The sequence below is a fragment of the Lagenorhynchus albirostris genome, chromosome 2 (assembly GCF_949774975.1).
Source record: "Lagenorhynchus albirostris chromosome 2, mLagAlb1.1, whole genome shotgun sequence".
Classification (NCBI taxonomy): domain Eukaryota; kingdom Metazoa; phylum Chordata; class Mammalia; order Artiodactyla; family Delphinidae; genus Lagenorhynchus; species Lagenorhynchus albirostris.
Window position 1 is genome coordinate 77799248 of NC_083096.1, and position 10285 is coordinate 77809532.

Below are 10285 nucleotides of genomic sequence, written 5' to 3' on the forward strand. Positions count from 1 at the left end.
ATCTCTCTCTCGAATTCTCTTCCTTACCAAACTGACCAACTGCCACCAATTGCGTGATTATACATGTTATAAAAACATTAGAGTAGTCTTTGACCTCTCTTCTTTACTTAATACGTACAGTCTCTTGCCAACTCCTGCTGCTTCTTTTCTGTAGCCTGTTTTTTTTCTACAGCGTCGGCAAATGTCTCATTCTTTTCCTGGACTGTTGTAACCTGGGTTCTTTGCTCCCTGCCTCCCTCATTGTTCCAACTGCTCTTTCAGCCTTCGGAGTTGCTTGAAGTTTCATCCTGCGGCAGCCCTGTAAGTAGAGCTTGGAGGGCCCTTCAGAACGTAGAGTAGGGTTGCAACCTCCTTTAACTGCCACCTTCCAGCCCCAGGATAGTGCAGGGTACTGCAAATAAAGGTATTCTCATCATCAAATGTTCCCCTATTTATTAATCCATCCCTTTATTTCCTACCACCAGCCTCACACCAGCTTTCCCTGCTCCCCAAGCTAGGAATTGAGAGGAGGTGACAGATGAGAAGCTGAGGCCTGTGGTGGGAACAAGGACTAGAGCACAGGGGTATTGGATCTCCTGCTTGCTCAGCTGGTTTTCTCCCTGCTGCACTCTTCCCAGAGCCTGGGGCTTCTTCCACACCTTCTTCTGCACTACCCAGGCACAGCCCAACCGGTTTCATTTCTAGACTAAAAAAATGATTCAGTAAGGACTTGGAAAGGATCGGGATTTTTTCACTTTAAATGAATAAATATGGAAATATCACGCTCTTTGGCCCTGCTTCTTTGGATCCAGGGCAAAGGACTGCCATGCCCGGAGAGATCCAACAAGCTGCTGCTGTCCAGCCCTGCTCCTCCCCACTCAGCAAGGGCCCTTGCTCTTCCCTATTCTCACCAGAGAGGCACAAGTGCTCCGTCCCTTCCAGCGGCAGGCGGAGGGAAGAGAAAGGGTCTGTTGTTTTTCTCTCCCTGTTTCTCTCCCTCACTGCTGATCACCAAGCTGCTGACCAGGTCAGAAAGCCCTAATGGAAATCCTCCAGTGCTGGGCAGGCTCCTCCTCCTTTGGGGAGCTTGTCCTTGACTGATTTTTCTTTGTCCTGATGGGAAAAAAGAGAGAGAGAGAAAGAAGAAAAAAGAAAAACCACAAACTTCCTTTGAAAACCAGCTTGTAGACAGGGCCTGGAGCGCACGCCCTAGACCCGGCGACTCAGAAATCCCGAAGACGCTCTGAGCGACCTGGGAGCACCTGGGCTGCACCCCTGTCTGCCTGCACGCTCCTCCAGTGCCCCCCGGTCGTGGGTGTGAGTCCGGAAGTAGCCACAATCCAGCCAGGACCGCCGCTCGTAAACCTGGGTAAACCTGTATAAGCTCTGGCGTTGACAGCTGGAAGGCAGCTGGGACTGTGGCGGCGCCCCTCCCTGTACCCACCTCCGCCATCGCATTGCCAGAGTTGAACCCCCCTTCTAGGTCCTGGAACAGCACCCACTTCTGTAAGGTAAAAACTGTTTTAACCATTTCCTTCGCCTTTTCTCCTAAGCCCCACTGCTCTTTTTCCTCTCCAGCTCTGGAGAGGTGACACTGGCTGTCCTTCCACCTTGGGTCTCTATAAGTCTGGATTTCGAGAGGAGCTCAGGCAGAAGGAGTACGTAAAAGAGATGCTGCTTGGTCCCTACACTTCCTCCTTTTAATGACACCTTCCCCCTCTCCCTTGCTAGCAAGTAGACAGCGCACTGTGGTTGCCTTATTCTGAGTGAAAATCTAAATCATTAGTTGCATGAAGATTTGGGTCAGACTGAGAGGGAGATTAGAGTGGGACAGTCAGGCACTTGAGGGGAGAGTAAAGTTCCTGGGGAGCCAGGGCAGGGGACACGGGTGTCTTCTTGAAGCTACATACCCGGTTTATATGCTTCTTCCAACTTTTATATGCTTCTTCCAACTTTTGGCTATTTACTGTCTCTGGCTATAGGGAGGGTCCAGGGCTCTTTTGACTCCCTTACCGCCACCAGAGGATAATTCCAGCTGGAGAGAAAGTGTAGGATTTGAGTTAAGAAAAGAGGAAAAGCATGAAATCCTGATTTGTTTGAGAACCTATGAGTCTCAGAGTCTCTCCTGCTCTGAAATACTCCATTATGCCCAACCCACCAGGCATGCCCCCTGTAGAGTGGAACTCCTCCATCACACTTCTGGCCCCTTTTAAAGACTTAGCCCACTTAGCTTTTTGCCCAGATTCTCTGAGACCCAGCTCCCTCTGGTATCCAGCTCCTGGATACCACTGGCCTGGCCAGCTAGTGGCCCCAATCCCTGCTTAATTATTGATCATTTCTGGCATTGGACAGAAAAGCTAAGAAATAAGCGCTGTTTTTCTCCAAGCTTTTAAAAAAGTGTCCCAGACTCTGGTTTCTGCTTCTAAGGCTCATCCTAAGTGTCATTTGGGAAGGGAGGAAAAAAGGAGAGAGAGGGAAAAAAAAAGCTTAAGGCCTGCAGGCAATTTTTGCTGCTATGATTCGAAATCAACAACATGTAAATGAGATGCAGCTAGCATAAATTATATTTGAATCAGGAGGATGATCAATCTGGGTGACTAGGCTTATTTCGGTAACTTTTCTGTTCCTCAACTTCACCCCCCAGGCTTTACCCTAGCCCTAAATTCCTGCCGGATTACAAAAGGAAGCATAGTCTCAGGTTAGGCGGAAGCAAGAGAAGAGATTTCTGACAAGTTTAATTTCTCCCCCTTTCTCACCCGGATCAAGGGGGTGAGGGGAGTAAGGAGGTTGAAAGGAAATGTTTTCCAGGGGGCAGGGTTTGTGGCTTTTTATTGTCTACGATCCATGGTGTTAATTAAACGTCTATGCTTAGCGCTGGTAGAGAGCAGGTTAAACAGGTCCAGAGTTGACATCTAAAATAACCTAGATGGGAATAGATGGAAAGAACATATGCACAGGTAGAGGAGTGGAGACAGAGCATTTTTTGTTTTACAGAAATCAATAATCAGTATTTTTATATTCCGCGTAGTGGGCAAGAGAGTATCTCTGGGTTTCGGCAGTTTTCGGAGCATAGAGGAACTGAGGAGACGTCGCTATCCCAACTCTAGCTGTCAAGAGAAGCTTACTGGAAGAATGGGGTCGGGTGGTGTGTGTGTGTGTGTTTTGTACGTCTAATCTGAAATTACTTATCAGAACTGATCTCTGATTCAAGTCCCCAGGGCCTGCATTTCCCCTCTCCAGCCTACAGGAAGCTCCTCCCAGGATCTTTTTGTTGTGGTTTGCGATTGTGTAAATCTGGAGTTGTGAAGGTGGAGTCCTTTGAGGAGAAGGACTTCTTTCTCACCAGTGTTTCGCCTTTAGGGGCATGGGATTGACTCTCTTTATTCTTCACCCCAAGCACTATATGACTGTTCATCTTTTTGCCCTTGGGATGAGGCAGAGAGAAGATGGCCCTAAAGATATAAGCCATGTGTGCTCAGGATGTTTCCTGAACAGCCAAGGGACAGGGTTCGTGTAGGGCAGAGGAATTACTCTCATTCTGGCTATGGTGGGGTTTACTGACATGATGCCTATTACAGGGTGAGCTAAAGATCACTGTATTAATAATCATTAGTATAGTTTTAACATTTCTTTCTCCATCTCTTTTTCTTCTTTCTCCTTTTACCCGCCCTTTCTGTCTTGTCTCCATTCCTTGTCCTTCCTGGTTTCAGGGAAGCTGACGCCACCCAATGTCTTCAATCCCACCGGAATCATCCCCCTCAAGCCTGAAAGTCCTGTACCCTCGTTGGTCCTATCTGGTCACAGCAAGTTAGAGGTGAAAGAGCCCGGCCTGGGGCCCTTCTGTTTACCCCAAAGCTGTACTACCTGTAGCCAGGAGTGGCCAACAGACGCTAACCGAGCCTTCTGCACTACATTCCTTTTCCAAGACTTTTCTGGCTCTATTTGCGTTCCAGCCCAATGATTTCCTCCTTATTGGATCGTTCTCTCTCTTGCATATCAAACCTCGATTAAGCCAGTCCCTGAGGACAATAAAGTCCTTTGGTGCCCCTCAGTTGACCCCTCCTGACCATGGAACACCATGAGCCTGAGCATCCAGTCCGTGGTGAGGCCAGGACTGCGGAAGTGGTCGTCCCTGAAAACCACGAGGTCCTGTCAGAACCCAGTGAGCCCCCTCAGGACAAGGATGCCGAAGAGGCTGATGGGGCAGCTGGAGAACAGGAGCCAGTAGATGAAGCTTTGCTGCCAGCCCAGGGCCAGGGTAACCTCGAGTCCCCTCCACCTGACGCTAGCTCAAGCCAAGAAGGGCCAGCCCAGGGGACACAGCCTGAGGTAGAGACAGTGGGGGCCTGCTCCTGGCCCCAAGAGCTTCCCCAGTCCCCCAGGGCCCAACAACCTGAGCTAGACTTCTACTGCGTAAAGTGGATCCCCTGGAAGGGAGAACGGACACCCATCATCACCCAGAGCACTAACGGCCCTTGCCCTCTCATCGCCATCATGAACATCCTTTTTCTTCAGTGGAAGGTAAGAGAGAGCTTGGATGGGGGCTCAGGAAACCTTGATCATTCTGATTTTCTCAAGCCAAACTTTCCAGATTATTCTTCCTATTTCTCCAGCTTCAACAAATGAGATAAGATATTTGTTAAAAACGAAACAACACAATGATCTGTCCTACTCCTCTGTCTTCTACTGTCTAGCAAATGGGAATGCCTTGCAGTTTTCCACATTCATTCCCTTGCTCCAGTTGCAAGCCTTTCTTTTCCACCACACCTGACTGCTGGACAACCCCTGCCCTCCCCCTGCCTTTCTATGGGTTCCTCCTTCAGTGCTCCATGAAGGAAAGCACACACCTGGCTAACACTTTGTCATTCCTTGCCTCCAGGTGAAGCTGCCACCTCAGAAGGAAGTGATCGCATCAGATGAGCTCATGGCCCATCTTGGTGAGTGACGGGGCCTTGAAGGGCAATTACCCAAAAGCTTCCAGTGCTATCTACTCAGCCAGAAATCCAGTGTTGAGGGACTCCCCATGTGGGGATCTTATGTGGCAGGGAAGGTGAAAATCTGTGGGGCTTCTCTGCAAGGCTGGGGAGTGAAAAGGAAAAGTGAAGGTGTCAAGAGTCCTGGGTCGTCACCCCAATTCTTCCCTTAGCTTTCACATGGAACCTTGCGTGTACCCTTCACCTTTGTGGGCCCATTTCTTCCTCTGAGAAACTAAAGCCCTTTGCAACTGTGAAAATCTGTGGTTCTGTGACATTACCTCCATTCTCCTGGAGAAGAGGAAGCAGCTTTGGGGACTGTTGGCGGGGTAAGCTGCTAAGGAATCCTGTCTTGTAGGAGACTGCCTTCTATCCATCAAGCCCCAGGAGAAGTCAGAAGGACTTCAGCTTAATTTTCAGCAGGTGAGGCGAAAGGTCTGTGGACATGGGGGTTTGCAGGCTTATAAGGAGACACCCAGGCTATTAAGAGAGGCTTTTCTGATGCTTCTCAGGAGGGTTCCTTGAACCATAATTTCTTTCTGCAGGAGGGGGAGGGTGTATCTCTGTCCTAGAAAATATGTTCATTTACATAAGATAAAGAAGGGTTGAGACAAGGGAGGAATTTCCATTGTAAGAGAACACCAGGGAAGAATAGCAACAAGATTAATTTTTTTTTTCCTGGAGGTGGGAGTGGGGGGGGGGAGGGGAGGCTAGAATAGCCATCATTTTCTTTTTTTTTCCCCAGTTTTATTGAGATTTAATTGACATATAACACTGTGTCAGGTTCTTTTTTTCCATTTTATTTTATTTTTTAAATTGAAGTATAGTTGATTTATAATATTGTGTTAGTTTCAGGTGTACAGAGTAGTGATTCAGTATTTTGCACATTATATTCCATAATAGGTTATTTTAAGATACTAGGTATAATTCCATGTGCTATACAGTATATCCTTGTTTACCTATAGCACTGTGTAAGTTTAAAATATACATGTGTTGATTTGATCTATCCATTATTTTCTTTTCTACCCCAGAATGTGGACGATGCAATGACAGTGCTGCCTAAACTGGCCACAGGTCTGGATGTCAATGTGCGATTCACAGGTGTCTCTGATTTTGAGTATACACCTGAGTGCAGCATCTTTGACCTACTAGGCATACCTCTGTACCATGGCTGGCTTGTTGATCCACAGGTGAGGGTAGGGGGCGCAAGTGAGACTCAGTCAGCTCAAGCTGAGAGAGAAGCAAAATTTTGTGTGGAGGGGTTTAGGGAGGTAGGGAGTAGATTGGCTTGGGAGGGGATTAGGGTTTAGAGGCTGGATCCAGTGCAGAATTCCTTTAATTTTCACCTTTCTGGGGGGTAACATTCAAATACAAGCAAACAATATGGAAATAGGTCAATTCTTCAGACATCAAAAGTTTCAGGAAGCTTTGGTCGTAGGGTTTGCAGTCTTTGTGGGCTTGCTTCACTTCCTTCCTGTAAAAGATCTCCATTTTTTTGGTACCACCCCACCCCGCTGCTCATGCAGAGTCCTGAGGCTGTGAGTGCAGTTGGGAAACTGAGTTATAACCAACTGGTAGAGAAGATCATCACCTGCAAGCACTCCAGTGACACCAACCTCGTGACAGAAGGTGACCTCCCTCCCTTCTCTTCTGTGGACCTTATGTGGAGGGAATGATGGCTACTTAGGTTTATTAGTGTTTATTGTCTGTCTCCCCACCGCCATGTCCCACTAGAATGTGAGCTCCATGAGAGGGAGTTTGGGGAATTGTCTATCTAGTTCACTGACGTGTCCCCCGGTACCTAGTGCGACGCCTGGCAAAAAGTAGCTCTCAGTTAGAATCTGTTGAATGAATGAATACAGCCAGGCTTCAAGGAAGCGATTTCATAAGGTGGGACTGACCCCTAGGGCTTTGACAGGCGCTCTCTGGATGATCCTACCGTGGACTTTGCATTTAAGCCACCCGCCCCCCCCCTTTCTTGTGCCCTGCTGCCAGGCCTGATTGCAGAGCAGTTCCTGGAGACCACCGCTGCACAGCTGACCTACCATGGTCTGTGTGAGCTAACGACAGCTGCCAAGGAGGGCGAACTTAGCGTCTTTTTCCGGAACAACCACTTTAGCACTATGACTAAGCACAAGGTGATGAGGGTTTAGGAGGTGGGGGTTTGGAGTGCTGTCATTCCCTCATGCCTTTTTCTTCTGGGTCAGTGTTTCAGTCAGGATAAAGGTAGATTAAGCTGTGATAACAAATGACTCCTGAACCCCAGTGGTTTACCACAACAAAGGTTTATTTCTTTTTTCAAAAAAATATTTATCTATTTATTTATTTTGGCTGTGCCGATCTTAGTTGCGGCACACGGGATCTTCGTTGCGGCATGCAGACTTCTTACTTGCGGTATGCGGACTCTTAGTTGAGGCATGCATTCGGGATCTAGTTCCCCGACCAGGGATCAAACCCGAGCCCCTGCATTGGGAGCACGGAGTCTTACCCGCTGGACCACCAGGGAAGTCCCCAAATGTTTATTTCTCACTCATGTTGCACGTCCACTGCAGATTGGCTGCAGCTCTGTCCCACATCATCTTCACTTTGGGGCCCAGGCTGACAAAACAGCCTTTATCTGGAACATAGGAGGGGAAAGTGCGGGGGTGGGGAACACACCGTACGCGTGCTTTTAGTGCTTCTGCCTGGAAATGACAATGTCAGTTCTGCTAACATCTCACTGGCCAGAGCAAGCCATAAGGAGTAAGCCTGCCATCAGTGGGACAAGAAAGTGTAAATCCTCTCCCAGGAAGGGGCAGTGGAATTTTTGAACAATACTATAGTTTTCCAAAGCTAAAAATTGTCTGAGCTCTCTAGGAATTGAGTAGAAGAGGGAAAGGTCATTGGTTCTTAAAGGATTTATCCTTATAACCATCAGGCGAGCCCAGAGAACCATGGGAAGTAGGGTAGGAAGCAGGGCTGTATGCGGGACTTTAGCCCGAGGACTCCATGTTTGACCACAGTGACCACCATACTCACACCAAACTGACCACGACTCAGACAGCCCTTCCTTCTCCCCACAGCCGCGCATATTTATAAAAGATCCACATGCTCACACTGACACGTTCCAGCTAGCACACCGATTGATTCCAGTGGTATCTGTGCATCTCAGATGGGGCCTCTGTCACCTGTCCCACCAATGCACTTTGTCCTCCTCTTTGCAGGGTCACTTGTACCTACTGGTCACCGACCAGGGCTTTCTACAGGAGGAGCAAGTGGTGTGGGAGAGCCTGCACAACGTGGACGGAGACAGCTGTTTCTGTGACTCTGAGTTTCACCTAAGTCACTCCCTAGGCAAGGGACCTGGAGCAGAAGGTGGGAGTGGCTCCCCAGAAAAGCAGCGGCAGGTGGACCAGGTGTGTGGGGTCTCTGGGGCGGGTTCAGAGAGCATGTCCGCCTCAGAGAGCTTCTTGCCATAGGTGCGAGCTGCCTGCATCTTATTATCTAGAGACTGTGACATACGACAGCCATGCCCCTCTCCTCTGTTGCCTTTCGGACCATCTCAGCACTTGGTGTGTATTCTCTGGCACCAGAGGTAAAATACTTGGCTGGGGCTTCCCTGGTGGCGCAGTGGTTGAGAGTCCGCCTGCCGATGCAGGGGACACGGGTTCGTGCCCCGGTCCGGGAAGATCCCACATGCCGCGGAGCAGCTGGGCCCGTGAGCCATGGCTGCTGAGCCTGCATGTCCGGAGCCTGTGCTCCGCAATGGGAGAGGCCTCAACAGTGAGAGGCCCACGTACCGCAAACAAACAAACAAACAAAAAACTTGGCTATATGTGTTGCTCTGGAGAAGGAGCTGGAGAATTGGAAGGATGAGGAAAGGCTGCTTTTTTTGTTGTCGTTATTTATTTATTTTTTTGGCCACACAGCTTGTGGGATCTTAGTTCCCCGACCAGGGATTGAACCCGTGCCCCCTGCCAGTGGAAGCTCAGAGTCCTAACCACTGGACCGCCAGGGAACTCCCAGGAAAGGCTGGTTTGGAAACCTAAACACAGCCTGGACATCCCCCCGCCCCAGCCTCCCTCACCATCCCCGTTCTTTCCCCTCTCTCCAGGACTACCTGATCGCCTTGTCCCTGCAGCAGCAGCCATCGTCCCAAGGCACATTGGGTCTTAGCGACCTGGAGCTGGCCCAGCAACTTCAGCAAGAGGAGTACCAACAGCATCAAGCCGCCCAGCCCGTGGCAGCACGTGCCCTGTTACCGCAGGTGGGTCTGCTCCCCCTGCCCTTAGCGCTGCCCCTCCAGCGTTCCCACATCCTCAGTGTGCCACTCCTGCTTCCCCTGGTCCAGACACTTGTTATTCCTGCCATGTCCCTTCAAGGTTTCCCTCGGGGCCTTTCTCCTGTCTCCTCTCCCCTGGGTCCCTTCCTGTCTTTCTCTCCCCACTGCCTCTCCCAATCCTGACCCTGCTTCCATCTAGAGTCTCTGTCCTGGACTCTTCCACAGTTGATGGGTGACCAATTGTTAAATCTGATACAGGGGAGAGGAGCTGCATTTGGACGCCCAGCTGCCGAGGGTCGGCAGAGGCCGAAGCAAGAGTCCGACTGTGTCCTCCTGTAGCCCCGCTCAGTGCCAGGCTGCCTTGCCTCCGCTTGCAGAGGCTGGGGTTATTTTGCTTGCTCCCTGGCTCAACTTGAGATATGCAGGGTAACTTATTTATGGAATGTTGGGGATCAGAGCAGGCAGTAAATGCCAAGGTCAGACTTGGTGACGTCTTTGCCCTCACGTGCTGCCTCCTCTTCCTCCCAGCCATCCTGGGCAACATTGGGGTTGGTCGGGTGAGGATTTCTGATTCCCAACTCCCTTTCCCCAGAGTAGTCACATTAATATACAGACTCAGGCTCCAGGGTGAGGTCCCTGTCTAGAACCCATCTCCCCTACTTTCTGCTCCTGCAGGCCCACCCGTATCCATTCGTTTGTTTCAGGGTTTAATTTGGGTTTCTATCTCCATTATTTGTAATGCCTTCCTAGGGGTTTGGAAATAAAACTTCTTTCCTGAGGTCTGTTGTTTGCCTTACCCTGCAGCTATGGGGTTAAGTATTTGACTCAATTGAGGAATGCAAAAAGGGGGAGGGGGAGGTAAAAAGGTGTGTGGGGGTGGCCTGTCATTTCTAATACAAGCAGCAGGGGGAGCCAAAGCCTGCTTTTTCCTTTTTTGTTTTTTATCTGTTTTCGATAGGTCTTCTTTTGGAAGTAGTACTATAATTTGTGAGGTGGGTTTCCAAGTTCCTGCTTTGGACAGATGAATTTGGGGATTGTGCACCCTGATAACCCAATCTTCCCGTGCAGGGGA

General features: G+C 49.6%; 1 protein-coding gene across 5 annotated transcripts; it reads left to right on the forward strand.

Moving 5' to 3' along the window:
- The first annotated feature begins 902 nt into the window (after nt 1-902).
- MINDY1 (MINDY lysine 48 deubiquitinase 1) lies at nt 903-9991 on the forward strand. 5 transcript variants are annotated; one of them, XM_060139006.1, is made up of 11 exons: nt 910-1006; nt 1108-1490; nt 3690-4500; nt 4859-4916; nt 5311-5375; nt 5984-6142; nt 6479-6581; nt 6948-7090; nt 8156-8347; nt 9046-9198; nt 9472-9991. In XM_060139006.1, the coding sequence occupies exons 3-11, from the start codon at nt 4048-4050 to the stop codon at nt 9550-9552; spliced, it is 1407 nt and encodes a 468-aa protein (XP_059994989.1). In that variant the 5' UTR covers nt 910-1006; nt 1108-1490; nt 3690-4047; the 3' UTR covers nt 9553-9991. The 5 variants fall into 5 exon arrangements, with proteins under 5 accessions (XP_059994988.1, XP_059994990.1, XP_059994991.1 ...); XM_060139005.1 differs by having other exon boundaries at nt 903-1490; XM_060139007.1 differs by having other exon boundaries at nt 903-1485.
- The last annotated feature ends 294 nt before the right edge of the window (nt 9992-10285 follow it).

Bases quoted from the DNA above. Each gene is read 5' to 3' on its own strand.
- MINDY1 (XM_060139005.1), top strand. From the start codon at position 4,048: ATGGAACACCATGAGCCTGAGCATCCAGTCCGTGGTGAGGCCAGGACT. The intron at 6,143-6,478 runs GTGAGGGTAGGG...CTGCTCATGCAG, and splicing joins GCTGGCTTGTTGATCCACAG to AGTCCTGAGGCTGTGAGTGC. The intron at 9,199-9,471 runs GTGGGTCTGCTC...AATCTGATACAG, and splicing joins CACGTGCCCTGTTACCGCAG to GGGAGAGGAGCTGCATTTGG.